We start from the raw sequence: 24,804 nt of genomic DNA, 5'->3' as shown, positions 1-24,804 counted from the left end.
TATGTATTATTTGTTATACTACTTTTGTACACATGTTTTTAATAATTGTTTTTTTAATTTTATAATATTAGAAAAGTATTTATTATAAACAAGTGAATTTTTTTAATTACGTTTATTTATTTTTTTTTGTTTTAATTATAAAATTAAGCATCAAATATATATATTTTTATTTGTAAATTTAAATGTGACATCTATTAATGTATAAATCATTTATATTTTAATAGATACACTTAATATAATTCATATATATTTTTTAATTTATAATTTTGTATATATAACTAAATTCTCCTTTTTTTTTTTTTTTTTTTTAACTGCTATTTTAAATATATCTATTTTTCTTAGTATTAAGAATTAACATACTTTAAAATTTGTAATTATTAGTGGAGTAATTTAATTAGAATGAAAATAAAAAAAAAAAAAAAAAAATAGAAAATAAAGTATAATCTATGGATTAAAATGAAAACATATTTTAATATATTAATAATATACATAAGAAAGTGTATTTGATTCATTTATTTAAGTAGAAAATGTATAATGTTAGAAATAATTAGGAAACAAACAAAAATGTGATATTACTTACTACAATAACATACATCAAGAACCTTATGAGTGTATAAGTTTTTATAATTTTTTTTTTTTAAGATCTTGTATATTTTTAAAGTGAATTATTTAAAGGGAATAAAAATTAATGGGCAATAATTTATGAATAATCATATATTCGAGAAATTTTTTTTTTATTTAAAATTATAAGTATCACAAAAGATAAAATATATGTACTAAATGAATAAATCTTTTAATAAATGAGTTTACACAATGAATGAATAATCTAATATATATAAATTATTAAATAATATAAAAAAAAAAAAAAAAAAAAAAAAAAAAAAAATATTGTAGAGTAGCTATATTAATATTGATGAAATAACATAAAATATATTTTATAATTTATTATTAATTATATATAATCACTATTTTATTTTTCTAAAATATTTTGTTTAAATTAAAAATATTTTAGATTTATATATTTTAAAAAATTGAATATAACCAAAATAATCTATTATATATATATAAAAACATACTTTTTCTTGAAAGAATTGAAAAAATGTGTATAAAAATCTATTCAAATTCTCTATTAATGAAAAGAAGTAATTTTAGTACTCTCAAAAATTTGTTTAACAGTTCATTTAATGTTTATACAAATAAATATAGTGTGTCATCTAAAGAATTTTTCAATGATGTTTATTTGATGAATAAAAAACTATTATATTATATAAATGATTATTTTAAATTAAATGATGAATCTAATTATAATGTGAAAAAAATAGGTAGTCTCTTCCCTCCATGTTACTCTCAACTTATTTCTAAGTTTTGCATTTTAATGAATAATTTTGATTTTATATCAATTCCTACACCAATAAAAAAATCAATACAAATAAAAGAAAAATATGCATTCTTTTTATCAGAAAATAATACTAGTTTAATTTTATGTCATCCTTTCTATAAACATTATATAGAAGAAATATCTTTTAATTTACAAATTCCATTTTTGATTTGTTATGATAAACCTGATATTTTATCTCATGAAGAATATCTAGAAGATCTACAAGAAGGAAAAGAAAATTTCTCTGAAAAATTTTTATATGATTCAAAAAAATATGAAAAATATAAGAACAAAGAAAAGGAATTATTAAACGAAATGAAAAATATATATTTTAACAATGGAAAGATAAAAAATAAAGAAAAAACAAATGAAAAACATTTCATTGAAAAATGGGAAGAACTAAAAGACAAAAATAATGTTTCTATTCATCTACAGTTATCAAAAGAAAATGAATGCGATAAAAGCATAAAATTTCTGTTATCAAATATATTTAATCAATCTAAGAATTTCAATAAAATAATGAAATTTAATGAAAAAGATAATGTTTTATTATGTATTCCACCAAATAATATACAATATTTTGATATAATATTTAGTGTCATACATGCAGGTGGAACTATTGTATTTCCTGAAGTAAATAAAAATAAATTAATAAATAATAATGATTATATGAAATGGTTTAAAAATAATATGAAAAAAAAAAATAACAACTTTTCAATTCATAATTTAATTATAAAAAATGACTTTATTAATAGTGATTTTTATTTCATCGATGCTTTAAGCTTATTTGAAGAAATACAACAATCAGAAAAGTTTATAAGTGTATTAGTATGTAACAATTACTTAATTCGTGATTTTATTTTTTTTTTTGAAAATTCTGAAATTAATAATATAACAAAAAATGAATTTATTAATAATAAGGCTAGTAATGTTCGTATCATATTAATAAATGGTAATGAAATTATGCCAGGAATTAATAAGAAATATTTGGAAAAAATAAAGAAAATATTCATAAACGCAAAAATATATCAGAGATATGTAATACAAGAAATAGGTACTGTATGCTTAATGGAATTAAGTCAGTTAGAAGATGAAAATATAAAATATGAAAGGAATATAGCTGGTTATTTACTACCAGACATAAATATAAAAATTGATTCAAAAACAAATATATTGAAAATTAAATCAGATAATTTATTTACTGAATATTATAACAACAACAATGTAACATCAAATTCTTTTGATGAAAATGGATTTTTTAAAACAAAATACATAGTTTCTATAAAAGAAGATTCGCTATTAAGAATTGAAGGAATTCACAATGAAATCAAAAATTTACCAGAAGAGTATTATTTGTATTTTAAACAAAGAAGAGATAAAATGGAAAAATTACCACCTGGTTATTTGAAAAGAGTTCGTTTACACGGACAAATATGGGGTAACTTTCATGCAAATAAAAAAAATTGGAAAAGAAAATTTTAAAAAAAAAGAAAAAATATAAGTTAGTATTCAAATATACAAAAAAAAAATAATAAACTAATTATTTATTCTGTGAATATAATATATATATATATTTATGTATACAACTTTTATTAATAATTTTTTTTAAATATTATTTAATACATAAAAGATTCGTATACTTATTTACGTTTTTCTCTTTTTTTTTTTTTTTTTTTTTTTTTTTTTTATGTATCATTATATTGATATTTATATATTTTTTTATTTTTCTTCATTTCCCATTTTTTTTAACTTTTGGTCTTTTATATTTATATATTTTCTCATTAGTAATATTTATTATAATTTCTGATATTTGAAATTTTTTGTCATATTTTTTTTTTTTTTAATAATATATGTATGTATTAAATATTTTTAAAAAAAACACATATATTTTCTAATAACATTTATAAGAATTAAATATTCTTAAAAAAAAAAGTTTACAAAGATTTAATATCTAAAATAATAAGCTATAATATCATTAAATAAATATATTTTAGTAAATAATATTTCATATCATTTTTTTTTTTTTTTTACAAATGATTTGTTAATTTGTTTAAAATTTGTTTAATTTGTTGTCTTAACATTACACTACTACTAAATACTTCAATGTCATATTTTGTATAACAAATTATTTTGGAATTGATAGATTTAATAAGAATAAACCATAAATAATCATTTTCCTCTTTATATGATTTATTATCATCTGGATAATGTACTGTTATATCATTTTTATTATAACCATAATCTAACAAATTATTTATTAAATCATCAACATTTATAGAACCAAACATTAAATCAATATTGCTTTCATCTATATATTTTTTTTTTTTTTCTTCTTCTATATTATATTCATGTCTTTGTTGTTCTATATGACTTTCTTTTATATAATCACCCATGAAGGAACTAGTATAATTACATTTAACTTTCGCACAATAGAAATTATCTATTTTTTTTAGAATTTTTTCTAAATTACTTGAACCATCAATTGAAAAGCGGACAGGTTGCATTTTTTTATTAAATTCCATAAATTTATTATATATTATCTTTTTTTTTAGAGGATATAAATATATTATATTATTTTTTATGTCCAATAAAAACTTTCTTTTATAGTAATCTATAACAAAATCATTTTCATTTTTATTTTCATCTCTTTCTAATGTATTATTTTCATTACTACTACGTTCATAATCTACATTGTTGTTATTAATTTTACAGTTTGCATTATCTTTGAAAATTTCTTGATTCTTTTTGAATATATTTTGTAATGTATGAGGCAATATATAAATACATTTTTTATTGGTATTACTATTCATAATATCAATAATATTCATTTCATTAAGATCCCATAAAAGAGGACAGTAATACGTGTTAATTTTTTTATTAAAAATATTAAAAGGATATAAAATGGAAATTGGATCATAAAAAGGATCAATAAAGATAATAGAATTATTTTCACTGAATGCCCATTTTTCTAATAAAATAGAAGATTCAAAAAATCTTAGTGTAGAATCTTGAATAAAACAAACACATGGATATCTAAAATTTTTACATATATCATTCATAATGTTTCCTACTATTAATCTATTATTCTTTATCATAATTTCGATAGAAAATGGACCTTGAGGATTTGACATTTTACTACATTTTTTTTTTCTTGATTCTTCTACCCATTCTGCACATAAATCAGCTTGATGTATTACATTATTTATATTAGATATTATACTAAAAATTAACACTTGCTCTTCTTTAGTTAAATATTTACTTATTATCACTCCTATCAATTCAACTAGTTCAATAAAATATAAAAAATGTAAATCAACAGGAATTAATACGCAACCTTTTCTTTTTATGGTTTCTAATACAATTGAACATATTTTATTTAAACTATCCTTATATGATTTTTCAATGTATACAATTAATTTTTTTTGAATTAGTTTTCTCACATCATTTGAATAATTAACACTTTTTGAATTATTCTCATTTATTAATTGATTTGGATCATTTACAGAATTTTCCTCTTTTGGAAGATTTTCATCATTTTTATTGAATTCATTTTTTATAAAATATTTTTGACTATTAGAAAAATAAGAAGTAAATATAACAAAATCTGCTTTTTCTAAACAAGTAGTGTCAAATGGTGATGGATGCCTTTTTATATTATAAGAACTTTTATTGACAATAAAAATGCTAATAAGATCGGTTGTTATAAGAAAATTAGAGCTACCTAAAGAATAACCGCTACTATATAAAGTTATATTAATTATTTCATCATTTTGCTTGAAACTAACTTTTTCTTTATAAGATAACAAATGTAAGGAATTTTTAAAATTTAATTTTAAATCAAAATATTCATCATTTTTTAAAATTTTCTCATTAAAACTAGTGTGGGTATATTCTTCATTCCATAAAGGTAAATAATCTTCTTTTTTTTGTAAATTATCCACTGCACTCATAGAAAATGTAAATACTGGTTTTGTGCATATTATTTGTGTTTCACTAATATCAAAATACTTACAAAATATTGGTAAACCCATGAAACATTCAGTACATGAAATCAAAACAATATGAATTTTTAATGGAATATTACTTATGTCTAATAATAACTTTTTTGATAAAGAATATGTTTCTAAATTACTTAAATTTATACACTCATTTTTTTTATTATCAAAATCTTTAGAACTTAAAATGTTTTTTTTAAAATTTAATATTTCTTTTGGATCTAATGGTAAATCACATAAAATATTAAAAGATCCTATTTTTATTAAGTGACTATTAACATTTTCATAATCACATAATCTTGTTAATTCAAAAGAATCAATCATTTTTATTTTTATTCTTTTATATCATTCATGTAATTACTCATTTATTAACTATAGTTGTCTATATTCTTAAAATTATATTTAATATTTTTTATATAATAATACAATTATTTAAATTTCTTTTTTTTTTTTTTTTTTTTTTTTTATTATTATTATTATGATGTTCGATATGCTCTGAAATATTAATGGATTTTAAAGTATTTTTATACATTTATTATTATATTTATTCTATAAATTTCAAAATTTCTCAATTATTTATATATTTAATTACTTATGTATACATATCATAAAAAAAAAAAATTGTTCCATTATATATATATATGGAACACTGGGGTCTGTATTAAAATAAAATTCTTATCAAAAAGATAATATAGAATGAATAGGTATTTAATTATTTAATTTTTTTTTTTTTTTTTTCTATACAATAGACTATATTTTAAAAAAAGCAAATCATTAATTTTACTTATTTTATTTTTTTAAATATATCCTATAAATTATTGTTTAACTAACTCATAAAAATATAATTTATGATTTTTAAAAATATACAAAAATGTAAAAACGGAAATGTTAATACAGAAAAATTAAGCTAAAACTTATATTTTAAAAAAAAAAAAAAAAAAAATATACATAAAAAAGTTGTAATTTATAATCTTGTAAATATGAAAGTTAATTTAAAAAAATGTAAAGTTTCATTTTTAAAAATCATATATAGTTATTAGAGAAAAAAAAAAAGAAAAAATATTTAACAAAAAAAAAAAAAAAAAAAAAAACAATTTTAAAAATTAAAATCCTAATTTATTTTTAAAGTATTTAATAAAAATAATACGTAAATAAAATATATAATAAGAAAAAGAAAAAAAAAAAAAAAAAATAATATACCAAAAATAAAAGTTTTTTTTTTAAATATATCTTAAAATGTAATAGTAGATCCACTTTTTTTTATAATATTAACAAAATAAATTAAAAAAAAATTAAGGTTGACAAACAATTATTATCTCTGCTTTATTATGGGCCATTAAATTTATCAAATCTTCATCTGTAATATCTTTTATTTTAGAACCAACATTTGTTTGTATTTTGTTATTATATTCTACATGAATTTCAGCAAGTCTGTTTTGAGTAATTCTGTACTTATTTTTTGTGTATTTTTTTCCAGCTTTTATTTTACATTTTTTTCTTTTTAAAAATATTTGAACAAGTATCGTTAAAATAATAAAAAGAAATAATACAATTTCTTTTCGCAAAAATTCTTTATAATTTTTCTTCTGCATATTTCCTTTTTTTTTATAATTTGTATCTAAACTTGTATCAATCTCTTTTATACTAAAATTCCAAATATTTTGATCTTCAAATAGAAATAAAAATATAGGATTATAAATAAAAATATTTTTCTTTAAATAATTTTCCCATATTTTATGAAATGAATTATATTTTTCTACTATATTACTTGAGTTCTTATTATTATTATTAATTATATTATTAGAATATCCAAATTTATTTGCAACATGTTTTGAATTACCAAAAATATCAATTTTTTCTTTTTTCATTTCAACAATTATTTCTCTAAAGTTTTGTATTAACGAACCCATATTATAAATATTATTTTTATTATGCTTTTTAAGATAATCTTTACATTTTTCAAAAATTTCATCATTTTTAGTATTGGTATCTTCTTCTTTTTTTTTTTTTTCTTCACAAATACTGTATTTTTTTGTATGATTAGCTAATTCATTATTATTGTAATAATTTAATTTATTTTTTGAATTAAAATTGTTTTTCTGATAATATCCTAGAGGACTATAAATGTATTTTTTTTCCTTAATTATTTCTATTAATTCAAAGAAAGGTTTCCAAAAAAGGAATTTTTTTTTTTCTTCTTCAAAAGAATCAATAAATTCAATTACTTGATCAATGTTGACAAAAAGAAAATGTGTAAAATAGGAATGACCGTTAGAATAATATAGCTTCATCATATTTGTACAACTATACAATGCAACATTTTTTTTAATCAGTAAATATGTTTTTTTAGTTACATCATATTTCAAATAAGAACAAAAGTTGTTGCAACATATTTTTAAAAAATCTCCAGTATTTATTTTTTTTAGTTTAATTTTAAAAGTGTCTTCAACATGAATGCATGTAAAAATATACGAAAAAAAGCTACTTAATGTAAAAAAAAAGATAAGTATTTTAGTCATTTTAAAATATATTCTAAAATAGATTAAAAAATATAATAATTTAATTATATTCTTGTATGATAATCAAATAATTGTCTATATAAATATATATATAGATATTTTATTAAAGGATTATATTATTTTTTATTTAGAGGATGTTGAATCAAAAAAAAAAAAATTAAAACTAAAAATATATATGAAAAAGTTAAAAGAATTTACAAGTTATTCTATTTATGTTTCTTTTTTTTTTTTTTTTTAAATTATTCATATTAATAAAAAAATGTAAATGTAATTACATCACATTCGTATAAACAAAATATATTAATAAATTATGAAAAATATATATACACGAGTATATTCTTTAAAAAATTAAAAAGACAAAAGAAAAAAAACTTCATTTACATAAATTTATTCTTTGTCAAAAAAACTAAATGCAAATGAGATACTTAAGATATAAATTGTTTAATATTAGAACAACAATATAAATAGTTTATCATTTTTCTTATGGAAGTACAGGAAAATGTTACATAATAAAATTGTAATGATAAATATAATATTATAAAATATTTAAAAGATATAATTATTTTAGTAAACAATATTTTAATTTTAACTTAAATTTTAAAATAAAAATAAATAATCTACGGAAGAGAAAAAAAAAAAAAAAGAAAAAATGAATAGGATTTTTAATATTTGTATAAATATATATCATTTAGTGAAAGATAAAAAAAAAAAAAAAAAAAAATGATATAAAATAAAAAATAACAAATAAAAGAATAAAAAATAAAAATTCATTTTAATTTTTATGTAAATAAATATTAAAATATTCTTTTTCTATATCATGTAAGGTTGATGCACATATTATTAGAGAGTGTAAAGGTTTGTCATAATTTAACGATTTTAATGTTAATAAATTTCCTGATATAATTTGTTGGTTATTAGATCCTATTCGAACCATTGCAATACCTAAGGTATTTTTAGTTATAACATTCTTTTTATGAATATCTTCACAATACAAAAGTTGATCAATAGCTTCATTAATAGTCATATATCTTGGTGGTTCAAATATGTTTCTGTTTTTCATTATATTTTCAATTGTTCTTTCTTTTATTTTAATATCTAATAGACATAATGTATGAAAGTTATTATCTAAATTAATTTTTATTTTATCATAAAAGCTTGTAGGTTTATAATCTTTTTCAAAAAAAGGGATTGACACTATTTGACCAAAATTATAAAGTTGCATTCCACTTTCACCAATAGCTGAGATGATAGAAGTATTATGAATTATATGAACATCAATATTTTCTTTTTTTGCTCTTAAAATAATATCATGATGAGTAGTAGCACATAAAGGATCTCCCACAACTAAAAATGATACACTTTTATTTTTTGCTTCATTTAAAATTTCTTCACAATTTTCTTCAGCAAAATTTCTATCAACTTCATAAATTTTTTTTTTATAAAATTTTTCTAAATCTTCTTTTGATATAAATAATATAGAAGTATATGACTCTAAATAAACAATATCTGATTTTTCGATTAATTCTTTTCCTTTAACTGTTATATCCTTCTCATCTCCTAGTCCTAATCCAATGATATACAGTACCATTGCAACTAATAAAATTTTTTCTTTTATGACTAAATATATATAATGATGTTATCTATAATACAAGATAAATAATTATATGCATTTTTTTTTTTTTTTTTTTTTTTTTTTATATAACAAACAATTTTAGAATTATAAAATGAAATAATTTATTTTATTTACATAATTTAAGGCTTTACATATATCTATATCTATATATATATATATATATATATATATATATATATATATATATATATATATATATTTTAATTGCCTTACATATTTTATTATACTTGTTTAATCTTTTTATTATTCTATTTTATACTTCTATACATTTTTTTTTTTTTTTTTTTTTTTTTTTTTTTTTTTTTTTTTCTTTAAATTCAATTTTTGAACAATATATAATTTTATTAATTTATTATTTTTTTTTTTTTTTTAATCCAAATAACAAAAATTAAAACATATTTTTATATTTATTTATTATTATTATTATATTTTAATTATAGAATTAAAAACACCCACTACATACTATAAAAAATATTATTTATTATTTACTCTTTATTTTATTTTTTTCTAATTATATATATAGATATATATATGTGTATATATATATTATATTTTTTTTTTTTTTTTTTTGATAATTTTAATTAAATTAGAGAATAAATATTTTTTTCCTTTTGTAAACTAAAAAAACATTAAAAATATAAATAAAAAAAATATATTCATATTTATTTTTATATAAATTATTTCTTTAAACTCTTATTAATTATATGTTTGTTTTTTGTGATAAATATAAATCTCATATTTATAAATTTTTTAAAAAATTATCAAAATTTTTGGTAATTAAATTCTGTATATTATATTTAATACTAAGATCTATGTATAGAATGAATGATAATTTAGAGAATATATCAACAATTGATCTTTTGAATGAATTGAAAAGAAGATATGCATGCCTAAGTAAACCAGATGGTAGATATATTTTTTTAGGTGCTCCAGGATCAGGAAAGGTAAGAAAATAAAAGAGAAAAAAAAAAAAAAAAGTACTAAAACGTTTAAATATATAGATAAAATAATAGTAGAAACTATGTGGATATATGTATAACAAAAAATACAAATTAAATATAGAATTATATATTTTTAAAAATATACAAACAATATAAACAAATTTTAATAACATTTTATTTTAATTTTTAAAGGGAACACAGTCTTTAAATTTAAAAAAATCTCACTGTTATTGTCATTTGTCTACTGGTGATTTATTAAGAGAGGCAATAGAAAAAAAAAGTGAAATAGGAAATAAAGTAAAAGATATAATGAGTGAAGGAAAATTAGTAGATGACGATATTGTATTATCCCTAGTAGACGAAAAATTAAAATCTCCTCAATGTAAAAAAGGGTTTATTCTAGATGGGTATCCTAGAAATGTAAAACAAGCAGAAGATTTGAATAAATTATTACAAAAAAATCAAACTAAACTAAATGGAGTTTTTTACTTTAACGTTCCAGACGATGTATTAGTTAAAAGAATAAGTGGTAGATTAATTCATAAACCCTCAGGAAGAATTTATCATAAAATTTTTAATCCTCCAAAAACTCCATTCAAAGATGATTTAACTGATGAACCCTTAATACAAAGAGAAGATGATAATGAAGAAGTTTTAAAAAAAAGATTACATATTTTTAAAAATGAAACAACACCTTTGGTAAATTATTATGAAAACAAAAATTTATTAATTAATCTGGATGCTACACAGCCACCACAAGATCTAGAAAAGAAAATATCGCAACATATAGATAATTAATAATTTTATTTACATATATTTTCCATACGTTTTTTAAGATTAAAATTTAACAAAAAAATAAATGAATAAACATAATTAGTGTATTTTATAAATACATGAACAATTTTTCCGTTATCATAAATATGTAAAGTTTAAAAAATTATCTAAAATTTTATGTTCTCTTTTTTTTTTTTTTTTTTTTTCTTTTTTTTTTAATAAAACCTAAATCATAATATTGATTTAAATTTAACTTTTTTTAAAAAGAATATTACCTTACAAATTAAAATATTAATAAATATATATATATGTATAAATGATTTTTTCGGTTTACTATTTAAAATACTAATAATTTGCCTTACTAAAAAGAAAAAAAAAAAAAAAGAAAAACTAAAAATATTAAATACTAAACAAATTCCAAATAGTAGATAAAAAGAAATAAATAGAGAAGTTTAATTTTTTTAAGCAATATTCTTTTAAGGGTTTATTATTTGTCAAAAGAGTACTATAAAATTTTTATTTAAAAAACTTTTATTATAATATTTTAGTTTAAATAGGTAAATATTAAAATATTCTAAATAAAGAATAAACTAAAAAGAATTAAGAATTATTATTTTTTATATTTAATCTTTGCTAGATTTATAATTTTTATTATCATGCGTAAAAAAAAAAAAAAAAAATTATTTTATTAAAACGGATTCAACTTAAAAATTTTTATTTTATAGCAATATTGAATGTATTAAGCATGTTCTCAAGATCCTTTTATAAATAAATTTCTTATATATTTTTAGTTGTGAAAACATTTTTATTTATATTTAATATTTTTTTTTTTAGTTTATAGATTATTCCTTTTAAAAAATTTATCATTTGTATTATTTTAAATAAATATATTATGCACATTATTTAATGAATATTTGTATATACATAAAAGTATAGAAGTTTTATAATTGCAAATAGGTATTATGTTTTTAGTAGGTATTTATTAAAAATTCTTATTACTTAATTTTTATTATTAATAATAATAATAATTAATGTAAGTGTAAATTATTTAGAAAGAGAGATATATTTCTGATAAATAAAATTATATAAAAAAATGAAAAATATATTTATTTCGTGTTTGTATATTTTCATTATTGCTTTTTTACATATATATCTTTTTGTATATTTTGATAAAATATCCGAACCGTTAAAAAAAGATGTAGAAGACGAAATATTTTCTGAGGAAAGGAGCTTAGAAATTTCGTATAGATTAAGCACATTTGATAATGATATAAAAGAAAATATATTAGATAATGATATTAAAGAAGATTATTTAGATTATTTATATAAGCAAGTTGGTCATTATGCCAACGAAGTGATGGTTGTAGAACTATTAAGAAAGGAGTTGTTTGAAAATATATTAAAAGAAAAATCAGACTATATAAATTTAGGTTTTGTTAAATATGGAATATATATTCCTGATGATTTAGTAAATGATTATAAAAAAAATTTAAAATTCAATGAAATATTGGCCCCTTTTATAAAAGATAATAGTTGCATTTGCTTTGGAGAAATAAAAATTGATAATAATAATTTAGAAAGCATAAATGTAAAGGAAGAAAAATTGATAAACATAGTTAAACTACATATAATAGAGACGGAAGGTATAATGACTTGTGAAGAAAATATATCATGTAATGATGCAAAACTTAACGGATTTTATTACTTTGATGTAAAAAGAAATATATATTATAATGAACACATTTTAGAAAGTATTATGGACAATATAAAAGAATTAAAAGAAGATAGTTTAAAAAATCATTTAACAAATAATCTAATATACATTGATGAACAGCATTACAAAAATTATGCACATACATATAAATTTACTGAGTCATACACAACTATATACAAAGGAGTTGCTACATATTTAATTCGTGCAGTATCTGGTTACATTATAAATGAGAATTTTAAAAAAAATTTCGAATTATATGAAAATGAAAAGTTTTTACAAAATTTGAATACTGAAGAAATGAAAGCTTTTTTTGAGTTTTCAAAAGGACTAAATTATTTTATGATTTCTTCTCATTATGATAGCTCTATTCAGTCTCCTGCCGTTTCTGATGCAGGAGCATATGTAGCTGTTATGATTGAACTGTTCAGAAATTTAATTAGTAGAAAAATATTTTTAACTCCATTTATTTTAAATTTTAATGGGGCAGAAGAAGCTTATTTACTCAGTGCTCATGGATTTAGTAATATTCATATATGGTCTCTTGGTGTAAAGTATTACATTAATTTGGATTCTATTGGTTATGGTGGACAGTTTATAATTTATAGAACTCCATATAAAAATAAAGAAATTTTAAATTTTTATAAAAAGTATTCATTAAATCCAACATTTTCTTCATTTGCTAATGATGCTGAATATTTTACTGGAAATAATACTGATTATAAAGCTTATAATTCTTATATGAAATCATCAGAGGGTCTTGACATAGTTACATGTATAAAAGGATATTTTTATCATACATCACATGATAACATAAATAACTTAAAAAGAGGAACTATGCAACATATAGGTAATAACATGCTAGAATTGATATCAAATATATTAAAAGATATGCACTCTGATTTTTTAGTAGAAAAAAAAAATTTAGAAAATAATTCCAAAGACAACGTAAATGAGACCAATAAATTTAACTTTATAATTAAACCTTTTAAACTATTGAATACAAAAATTAATAATTTAATTGATATATTAAGTGTAGAACATTACTTCTTTTATGATTTTATACCTAATTACGTATTAGTAATAAGTAAATTTAACATGCTTTTTTGCTTTTTTATCCTTGCTTTTCTAAAATTTTTTTTATCTCTAGTAGAAAAAAAATTGTATAACAGAGAAGTTAGCATTTATTCAACCTTGTTAATACTTCTCTTCTCTTATATCCTTCCTTTATTATTAACACTTGGGATACTATATTTATTTGAGTTGTTTAAGAATTTACTAAATTTAAAAGTTTTTTATTATACTAATATATTTTTAGTTTATTTAGTTTATGGATCACTTGCATTTATATCATTTTATTATTTTCATTATCAAATAACAAAAATTCTTGTGGGTTTATTAAAAAAAAAAGAAATTAATTATAATAAAAAAAATGAAAAGGAAAAGAAAAACAATTCAAAACAAAACGGGAAATTTTATGATGGAAGAACAAGAGAATCTTTACATATTGAACAAGATGTTTGTTTAAATTTAACAGAATATAGTGAAATAAATGATGAAGGAAGAAATGAAGAAAATAAGTTAGTTAAAAATAATAAATTTGATAATCCAGTAAAATATGAAGAAGAAGAAATAAGTAGTAAAGTTAACTATATAGAATGTGAGGAAATGTTTGAAATGAAAAAAAAAAAAACAGAAAATAATATAAATAAGAAAGAAGATTCTTGTAATGAATTATATTTATATATGGCATTATATGGTTATAATGCTTCCTTTTACTTATATATGTTACTTTTTCTTTTAGCATTCTTTTTAAATTTAGGATTATCTTTTATTCTTCTTTTTTTTGCAAGTGGTATATTATTAGTAAAAGTATTGACATTAATTTTAAATGTAACATGCCTAAAATCAAATAACAAAGAAAATAAAGATGTAATTAATTTCAATTGTTATAGAAATAAATTATTTATATCTCATATACCTATGCTATATATATATTCATATATAATAAATATATCTTATTGGATTATCTTTTCTAGTGTTTCAAAAAGTGGTTATAATGATATAACAAAATTTGTAACAAATGATTTTCAAATATCAGTTATGGTTTTTTTTGGAATATTTTTCCTAATTACATTATTTATTCCACTATTAATAATGAAAAAAAAAGAGTTTAAAAATATTAATTCTTTTTTTTTCATGATTTTTTTTCTTTCTTTTATCTATATATTATTATTTTTAAAAAATCCATTTTCTGAAAAAACTCTAAAGAGAGTAAATATAGCTCATGTAAGCATAAAAGTGAGAGATGAAATAGGAAATATAGTTGATGAATATAATGGTTTAAGTTTTGGTCTTTGTGATAGTTTGAAATTAGATAAATATGGTTTGAAATTTTTGAATAATAGAGAAGATTTAAAGGAAATATATTTAAATGAAATAAAACAATATATTGATAAAGAAAATTTACCAGATAAATATGAATTAGAATTTCAAAATATGAAAAATTTGAATGAAAAGTATGGAAATACCTTTAGTATTCCTTACTTTTGTGGATATTTTGATTTCGTTCCATATAAATCACCGATTGAGGATGATATTGATTTTAGTGAAGAAAATAAAAAAGACTTTTATGAATTGGATGAAATATTTGATGATACTCAGAATGATTTATTCGAAAAAAATTCCTTATTTAAAGAAAAAGGAAACGAATCAAATATTACTATAAATTATATAGAAAATAAAGACTTAATGAATAAAAATATAACAGATGACAATTTAAAATATGAATTATTTTATAACGGTTCAATAAAAACAACTTTAGGATATAAAAAAATAAAGATGGATAGTTTTACAAGAATATATATACAATTAAAGACATCATATCATACCTACATGAACATATTAAGTGATGATGTAATTAATTGGTCTTTTGATAGAGAATTTATCGATGATACTATCTCTCATTCATTGAAAGATAGAACTATAAGAATTATTTATGGAAATAATAATAGAATTACTCGCTTTTGGTTGGATGTAAAAGATTATAAAGAACCTCTAACTATTGTGACAAAGAGTTGTAGTTTCATTAATTTGTCTCCAATTATTCAACAGCTTATTCAAAGAAATAACATTTTTTACATTAGCAAAGTTAATAAAAGTAATGTAAATATTTCTATAAAAAAATCGACTAATAACAACATACCATCGTATGTTACTTCAATTGGAGGAAAATGTGAAATAAATGTATGGAATGTTTGAAAAAAATAAAAAAATAAATAAATAAAAATATTTATATATAAACTTTAATAAGTAAATATAAATAAATTCATAATTTCAAGTGAGTTAAAGGTCTTATATATTTATTATATTTACAATGTATAGCAACTTTTTATTTTTCTAATTCCTGATTAATTTTTTTTTTTTTATTTGTATTTTCTTTTAATTTTTGGATCCGTATTTAAAAATTTTCTTTCCTTTTTTATACATTAAATTGGTACGTATAATTTAAATACATATTTATGTGCGTATTTTTATTAACAAAAATTAATAGAAATAAAAGGTTATGTGAAATTATATACATATATATATATGTATATTTTTAAATTATAAAAATTATATAAATATCATATATATTAAAGCGTTTTATATATATATATATATATTTTTTTTTTTTTTTTTTTTTTTTTTTTTTTTTTTTTTTTTTTTTTTTTTTTTTGTAAAAAATTTAAGAAAACCTACATCTTAGTATTAATTTAAATTTATTTATTTTTATAATAAAACGAGGTTTTAAATAAAAATATCTCTATATTCATATAGTTTCTTCAATGAAAAAGAAACTTCTGTAGGTAATAAAACTTAAAAATATATCACAAAAAATATATATTTAAATAATTTAAACAATAATTAGTTTGGAAAAATTTTCATAGTTTTGCAAATGGAAAACAAAGATTTTTGCCTTTTTTTCTTTAATCAATTAATTTCAATAAGAAACATTTTATATATTTGATTTACAATTTATATATATAACAAAAATTGGTATTTTAAATAATATATACTTGTAAGATAAATTTTAAAAGAAGGCTAATATGATCATACTTTATAAAATTTTCAACAAAAAACTTTAATTTCTTCTTCAATTATTTTATATAAAATAAAATGCATTCATTCATATAATTTTTTACATTTTGCTTAATTCATATCATCATAATTTTTAAAATTAAATTCATACTTTATTAATAAAGTTTTTTTTTTTTTCGTTATATAAATACAAATAAAATTTTCAATAAAAAATTAACCTCATTTAATTTTTTTTTTTTTTTTTTTTTTTTCTTTTTTTTTACAAAATAGCATATATAAACATTTTTTAGAGAAATATTTTTTAATGGGTGTTTAAAAAAAAAGAAATTTTATAAATTAAGTATATGAAACTACTTTAGTATTGTTTAAAGGAAAAAAATATAAAAAATTTTAAATTGATATTATAATGATAACAAATACATATATGTATAATGTAAAATATATGTAGATACTTTAAGGATATAAGTATCTAAAAAAATTCATATATAAAAATATAAAAAAAAAAAAAAAAAAAAAAAAAAAAAATTTTTTTTAAAATTATTTATTAAAAAAAAAAATATCCATTTAATAAGGTTGCTTAATAATATAAATAAGAAAAAAAATACAACATTAACAAGAAATTTTAAAATTTTAAAAAAAATTTATATGATTTAAAAAAATATATCAAATAAAAAAATAAAAATGTTGATTTTAGTAGAAACAGCAGCAGGGTATGGATTATTTAAAGTTGAGAATAGTAAATTAATTGAATCAGATATAAAGGATATTGAAAAATGTTTTGAAAATGCCGAAGAAGCAAGAAAAAATGTCTCTTTATACAGTTTTAGTAAATTTAAAAAATTTCAAAATGCATTTGATGAAACTAACTCATTAATGGAATCGAAATTGGGAAAAGGATTAAAAAAATTTTTAAAAAAAAATATAGTAAAACCTAAATTAAATGAGTCTTTAGCATTATGTGATAAAGCATTAGGTGGCATAATAAAAAAAAAATTTAATATAAATGTAACATATACAAATTCAACACAGGAAATAATTAGAGGAATTAAAACCCACATATATGACCTTTTAGTAGGTGTAAAAGAAGAAGATTCAAAATTATTAAAATTAAGTTTGTCTCATTCATTAAATAGATTTAAACTAAAATTTAGCGCAGACAAAGTAGATGTAATGATAGTTCAGGCAGTGGGATTATTAGAAGATCTAGATAAAGAAATAAATGTTTTTTCAATGAGATTAAAAGAATGGTATGGTTGGCATTTTCCAGAGTTAGGTAAAATTATAACAGATAACAAAATATATGCCAAATGTGTAAAAATTATAGGATTTAGATCTAATGCAAAAAATGTGAATTTATTAGAGGAAACAACAGAAGAAATTCAAAAAGAAATTAAACAGTTAGCAGAAATTTCAATGGGAACAGAAATAGAAGAAGATGATTTAAATTGTATAAATGAATTAGCTGATAGATTATTAGAGTTAACGGATTATAGGGAATCATTAGCTACATATTTAAAATATAGAATGAATTCTATTGCACCGAATTTAACTTATTTAGTGGGGGATTTAATAGGTGCAAAATTAATTGCAAGAGCAGGATCTTTAATATCTTTAGCTAAACATCCTAGTTCTACTTTACAAATTTTAGGATCAGAAAAAGCATTATTTAGAGCCTTAAAAACGAAATCAAAAACACCAAAATATGGACTTATATATCATGCAACTATAGTTGGACAAACATCCCCAAAATTAAAAGGAAAAATAAGTAGATCCCTAGCAGCAAAATTATCCTTATGCACTAGGGTTGATGCTCTTGGAAATTTTTCTGAACCTTCAATTGCAATTGCTTGTAAATCCGATTTAGAAAAAAGATTAGAATATATAACAAATAATTTACAAAAAAAAGTGAATCCTTCAGGTTCTAAATCTCAATCACAACAAATTCAACAAAATAAATACAACCCAAATCAATCAAATGATGTACAGAATAAGAACTTATTTAATAAAAAAAATGATTTTCGATTTAAAAGAGAAGCTGACAAAAATAATAAAAAATTTATTAAAAAGCAAAAGAGGAAGTAAAAAAAAAAGTGTATTATCCTATTGTTTGTATATAGTTTTAAATAATTTTCATTTTAATTTTTTTTTTTTTTTTTTTTTGAATATTAATAATTAAAAAAAACATTTTGAAATGTTATAAAAAATATTAATAAGCTCTTAAAATTAGAATTGAATTATTCTTTAAATTTTTATTAAATCTTCATATATATATATATACATAAATATTTTTTTTTAATTTTTTTTCATATTTTTAAATTCCATTTTACTTTAAATATATATTTTTTAGATTTTTTATTTTTATTAATTTTTTTTTTATATATATTATAAATAGCCATTAAAATCTTATTCTTTACCTTTACCTTTGCTTTATTTTTTTTTTTTTTTTATTATTTTAAATTATGTTATTTGTGTACACTATTTAAAGGTATCATTTTATAATATTATTTTATTTATTTTTAATAATTTAATAAATTTTGTAAATGTTAATTAATTATATATATTTTTTTTTTTGGAAATTACGTGGGTTACCAGATATTTTTTCTATAAATATTCCTTTGAAATAATAATAATAAACAATATGATCTATCAAAATTTTATGTATTAAGAAGTTAAAAGATTCTAGATAATATTTTTCTTTTTTATTATATATTACTAAATTTAACTTTGTTATTTACCTAATTATTTTTTTTGTTTTCATCTTTGCCTTTTATAATTTCCCACAAAATACATTTATAATATTATCTACCTTTTTAAAAAAATCAATATATATATATATATAATTTTGTTATATTGTTAAAAAAATTATAATAAAAATTAAGAATCTAAAATATTTTTTTCAAATTTTGATCAACGTTATTTATCATTAAGGAAAACATATTATTTCTAGATTAGTTTTCTCGCTTTTTTTCTAATTTTATTTTATATTTTTAAATATATAAATGTGTAATTACTTTCATTATTACGAACAACATTCAAATTACTACTTTCATTTTTTTTTTTATATTGCTATTTGAACTTAAAGTTTTTATTAACAATCTCTTTTTTTTCTTCTATGAATTTTGAGTAAATGTGTTTTAATTTATATATTATAAAAAAAAAAAAAATGAAAAAAAAAAGGAATAAATATATTCTTTATATATTAAAGAATAACTTCTATATTTATACTAATTAATTTTAAATGAGCTTCAGTGAGTATTTACTAATAATATAAATGTTAACTAAGGAATTATTTTTATTTCTGTTTAATATCTTAATATGATATAAATTAAGTCAATGAAAAATATCTTTTACTTATTTATAATTCACAAGAATATATAATTAAAGATTAGTACTTTTTTATAGCACGCAGAGATATGCACACGCTTATTAAAGAAACTAAATCCTTTCCCTCTCAATTATATAAATAATTATATGCACACAATTTCCCAAAAACAACAAATAAAAAAAAAAATATATATATTAGAATTAATAATATATATACAAATTCCTATAAGCCTGTATATTATAATAAAATAGTTATAAGCTTAAAAGAAGTTTTGTTTTCCGTGTGATGCTTTTTTAAAATTATAAGAAAATACAATAATTTCTTATTTAAAAAAAGGCAAATATTCTTAGAAAAAATAGCAGCAAAAAAAATTTCTATAAATTATTTAGTTAGGTATAACATTTAGATTATAAATTCCATTATTAAAAACTTTTTATTAATGAAAGCTTCTCCTATGCTGTGTATTTTACACTTTCTAAACATTTAAAAGCTATACTAATAAAATCCTTTTTCAAATAATTTATTTTCAAGAAGGGGAACAAAAAAGCTGTCCTATATTTATTATTCTTTTTATATAGAAATGAACAATTTATTGATGTTAGCTAAATTTTCAATAGTTATATGTCTTTGCACATTTAATTATAAAATAAAAAAAAAAAAAAAAAAAAAGGATTAAAAACATATAAGGAAAAAAACAATGATAATAATTTGCAATTTTTATTAATTTCTCCTTAAAATTCTTAAAAACTGTAGAAAATATTCTATTTATAAGATTTTATTCATACATCCTGTAAATTTATATATATTATAAATTTATTTTAAGCAATAATATAAATGATTTAGAGGAAATTAATTTTTATTTTATTTTATATTATTTTATTTTTTTATAATTCTTAAAATTTCTTATATAATTAAAAATAAATATACTAAGATATATTTACAAAAAAAAATAAAAAGAATAAATAAAATTAAAATACTTTTTCTATATTTGATTATATATGTTTTTTTTATCACTTTAATAAATTATTTTAATTTTGTCTATTCAAGTTAAAAAAAGAAAAAAAGAATAGTAATTAAATCGTTATTTTGCAGAATTTTATATTTAATTTTTGATTATAGTAAATATCACATTAAGAATTATATAAGCGCACACTAATAAAAAAAAAAATAATAAAAGTTTAAAAAAAATTAAAATAAGAAATAAGCTGAACCCTTTTAAAAAAAAAAAAAAAACATACAAATTAATACATATTTTACATATTTATATATATATATATATATATTCTAAAACTAAGGAATTCTTATAAATATTTAAAATAAAAAATCTCTATCATTTATTAAATACTAAAAAATCTTAATTGTGCATTATGCATACACATTGAATAAAAACATATAAAGCGTTAAAAAAAATAATTTATATTATTTTTACATTGTATATACAAATGCGATACATATTTAAAAGTCTCGCATACATTTACGCAAATAATTTTATTATATAAAATAAAAATTAATATATTATAAATATATATATATATGCTATACTTTTTTTTTTTTTTTTTTTTGACCTATTGCTACTATTAAATTTATGCATGGTCATCATTAAAATCTTTCCATTTAAAAAAGTTTAATTTTTTTTTTTTTTTTTTTTTACACACTTAAAAAAAAATAAAAGGAAAGAAATTTAAATATATTAATCATATTATTTATTTTATTTTAGTTAATTTCTTTTATTTTTTTATTTCTATTTCTTTTCTTTTCTTTTCATTTTTCTTTTTCTTTTTTTTTTTTTTTTTTCCATTTTATTTTCTCTTTTTCTTATTTTTCTTATCATTTTTTCTTTTTTTTTTCTTTTTTTTTTTTTTTAAGTTTTACTAGTAATATATTTTTATGTGATATTTTTTAATTTATACATTATTTTTATTACTTGAAACAATTGTAAAAAAAAAAATAATTTTTGAGATCAATATATTAAAAAATGAGAGAAATTGTTCATATTCAAGCAGGCCAATGTGGTAACCAAATTGGTGCAAAATTTTGGGAAGTCATTTCTGATGAACATGGAATAGATCCAGTATATTATTAAAAACATATATATTTATACATATATATATTTATATATATATATATATATATCTTAATTATATCTTTTTATATTTTTTTTGTTAGTATATTTATATATATATATTATTTATTACTTTTTTTATTAATATAATAAAAAATTCGAGTAACTTAAAACATTATACCTATTTTAACATGTATTTTTATAGTTAATTATATTTTGTATAGTATATCTTATAAAAATTCCCATAAACTTTTTTAAATATCTCTTAATAAAAAAATGTTATTTATGTTAGTATTATAAAATTCATGTATATATTTTAAGTATATGGTAAAATATAGAAATGAATGTTGGTTTCGCAGCTATTATAAATATACCTAATTTATCTAATTTTAAAAAGTTTATATTTTTATTTTGAATACATAATTAAGTATATGTACTACTAGAAAAATAAAAATTAAAAAAAGTTTTATACTATTCTAATATTTTTGTGATTACTTAGCATGCTATTGAATTTTTTGTTTTTTCCACTATGTATTAATGAATAGATATTTTACCTATATATTATTTCTTTTTATTCATATTTTTATTTTTATTTTTTTTTTTTATTACATTATATATGTGTATATTTTTTTCTTTTTCCTTTTTAGAGTGGTACATATAGAGGTGATAGTGATTTACAATTAGAAAGAGTTGATGTATTTTACAATGAAGCAACAGGAGGCCGATATGTTCCAAGAGCTATATTAATGGATTTAGAACCTGGAACCATGGACAGTGTACGTGCAGGTCCTTTTGGTCAATTATTTCGACCTGATAATTTCGTATTTGGTCAAACAGGAGCAGGTAATAATTGGGCTAAGGGACATTACACTGAAGGAGCAGAATTAATAGATGCAGTTTTAGATGTTGTTAGAAAGGAAGCTGAAGGATGTGATTGTCTTCAAGGATTCCAAATTACCCATTCTTTAGGTGGTGGTACTGGTAGTGGAATGGGTACATTATTGATTAGTAAAATTAGAGAAGAATATCCAGATCGTATAATGGAAACCTTTTCAGTTTTTCCTTCTCCTAAAGTTTCAGATACTGTTGTTGAACCATACAATGCAACCTTGTCAGTTCATCAATTAGTGGAAAATGCTGATGAAGTACAAGTTATAGATAATGAGGCATTGTATGATATATGTTTTAGAACCCTTAAATTAACAACTCCAACTTATGGAGATTTAAATCATTTAGTTTCAGCTGCTATGTCAGGTGTTACATGCTCTTTGAGATTTCCAGGTCAATTAAATAGTGACTTAAGAAAATTGGCTGTTAATTTAATTCCATTCCCTCGTTTACACTTTTTTATGATTGGTTTTGCTCCTTTAACAAGTAGAGGAAGTCAACAATACAGAGCATTAACTGTACCAGAATTAACTCAACAGATGTTTGATGCAAAAAATATGATGTGCGCAAGTGATCCAAGACATGGTAGATATTTAACTGCATGTGCTATGTTTAGGGGAAGAATGTCAACAAAAGAAGTTGATGAGCAAATGTTAAATGTACAAAATAAAAATTCTTCTTATTTTGTAGAATGGATACCACATAATACAAAGTAATTATATTTTTTTTTTAAATTATAAAATGTATATTATATATATAATTGTGCATTAGTGACTACCAATATCTGTATATATTTATATAAATATTTAACTAAATGTAAATTTATTTGAATATTTTTCATAACCATAAATAAATAAATAAAATTTATTATTTTTCATTATTTTAGTTTATATATAATCTTTTATTCCAATTAATTAAAACTCAATTTATATCATTTTTTTTTTTTTTTTCCTTTTGAAAAACAGATCAAGTGTTTGTGATATTCCACCAAAGGGCTTAAAAATGGCCGTAACTTTTGTAGGAAATTCAACAGCTATTCAGGAAATGTTTAAAAGAGTTTCAGACCAATTTACAGCTATGTTTAGAAGAAAGGCATTTTTACACTGGTATACTGGAGAAGGTATGGACGAAATGGAATTTACAGAAGCCGAGTCAAACATGAATGACCTTGTATCTGAATATCAGCAATACCAAGATGCAACAGCTGAAGAAGAAGGAGAATTTGAGGAGGAAGAGGGAGATGTTGAAGCATAAATAAATAAATATATATTTACTTGTTCTATTTAATTTTAAAACATAATAACAAATTATTATTTTTCTTCTTTTTTAATGAATATGTCAGGATTTATATAATTTTATAATTTGATTTTTTATTTTTTATATTTTATTTCTATTGATTCTTTATCTTTATTAGTAGCACAATATGTATATGCAAGCACACAGTTATGATTTACATACATTTACATATGCTTTTATATACGATAAATTTTTATACAGT

At 18.5% G+C, this 24,804-nt stretch overlaps 8 protein-coding genes across 8 annotated transcripts; 5 read left to right on the top strand and 3 right to left on the bottom strand.

Annotated features, from left to right (window-relative positions):
* Positions 1-1,099: 1,099 nt before the first annotated feature.
* On the top strand, positions 1,100-2,860 carry PGAL8A_00385500 (conserved Plasmodium protein, unknown function; the record flags this gene model as incomplete). Its single annotated transcript, XM_028670195.1, has 1 exon — positions 1,100-2,860. One exon carries the CDS (start codon positions 1,100-1,102, stop codon positions 2,858-2,860), a length of 1,761 nt encoding a protein of 586 aa, XP_028526972.1.
* Positions 2,861-3,405: 545 nt separating this feature from the next.
* Positions 3,406-5,697, bottom strand: PGAL8A_00385400 (small subunit rRNA synthesis-associated protein, putative; the record flags this gene model as incomplete). Its single annotated transcript, XM_028670194.1, has 1 exon — positions 3,406-5,697. The coding sequence occupies one exon, from the start codon at positions 5,695-5,697 to the stop codon at positions 3,406-3,408; it is 2,292 nt and encodes a 763-aa protein (XP_028526971.1).
* Positions 5,698-6,665: 968 nt separating this feature from the next.
* Positions 6,666-7,892, bottom strand: PGAL8A_00385300 (conserved Plasmodium protein, unknown function; the record flags this gene model as incomplete). Its single annotated transcript, XM_028670193.1, has 1 exon — positions 6,666-7,892. The coding sequence occupies one exon, from the start codon at positions 7,890-7,892 to the stop codon at positions 6,666-6,668; it is 1,227 nt and encodes a 408-aa protein (XP_028526970.1).
* Positions 7,893-8,664: 772 nt separating this feature from the next.
* Positions 8,665-9,480, bottom strand: PGAL8A_00385200 (diphthine synthase, putative; the record flags this gene model as incomplete). The annotated part of the gene is made up of 1 exon (XM_028670192.1): positions 8,665-9,480. One exon carries the CDS (start codon positions 9,478-9,480, stop codon positions 8,665-8,667), a length of 816 nt encoding a protein of 271 aa, XP_028526969.1.
* Positions 9,481-10,346: 866 nt separating this feature from the next.
* AK1 (adenylate kinase, putative) lies at positions 10,347-11,264 on the top strand (the record flags this gene model as incomplete). Its single annotated transcript, XM_028670191.1, has 2 exons — positions 10,347-10,469; positions 10,659-11,264. 2 exons carry the CDS (start codon positions 10,347-10,349, stop codon positions 11,262-11,264), a joined length of 729 nt encoding a protein of 242 aa, XP_028526968.1.
* Positions 11,265-12,333: 1,069 nt separating this feature from the next.
* On the top strand, positions 12,334-16,212 carry PGAL8A_00385000 (peptidase, putative; the record flags this gene model as incomplete). The annotated part of the gene is made up of 1 exon (XM_028670190.1): positions 12,334-16,212. The coding sequence occupies one exon, from the start codon at positions 12,334-12,336 to the stop codon at positions 16,210-16,212; it is 3,879 nt and encodes a 1,292-aa protein (XP_028526967.1).
* Positions 16,213-17,712: 1,500 nt separating this feature from the next.
* On the top strand, positions 17,713-19,113 carry NOP5 (nucleolar protein 5, putative; the record flags this gene model as incomplete). Its single annotated transcript, XM_028670189.1, has 1 exon — positions 17,713-19,113. The coding sequence occupies one exon, from the start codon at positions 17,713-17,715 to the stop codon at positions 19,111-19,113; it is 1,401 nt and encodes a 466-aa protein (XP_028526966.1).
* A 3,218-nt stretch (positions 19,114-22,331) lies between these two features.
* On the top strand, positions 22,332-24,560 carry PGAL8A_00384800 (tubulin beta chain, putative; the record flags this gene model as incomplete). The annotated part of the gene is made up of 3 exons (XM_028670187.1): positions 22,332-22,427; positions 23,066-24,018; positions 24,272-24,560. 3 exons carry the CDS (start codon positions 22,332-22,334, stop codon positions 24,558-24,560), a joined length of 1,338 nt encoding a protein of 445 aa, XP_028526965.1.
* Between the last annotated feature and the right edge of the window lie 244 nt (positions 24,561-24,804).

The sequence above is a fragment of the Plasmodium gallinaceum genome (genome assembly GCF_900005855.1).
Source record: "Plasmodium gallinaceum strain 8A genome assembly, contig: PGAL8A_v1_108, whole genome shotgun sequence".
NCBI classification, from domain to species: Eukaryota; Apicomplexa; class Aconoidasida; order Haemosporida; family Plasmodiidae; genus Plasmodium; species Plasmodium gallinaceum.
This window is presented reverse-complemented; position numbering and strand designations above follow the sequence as displayed.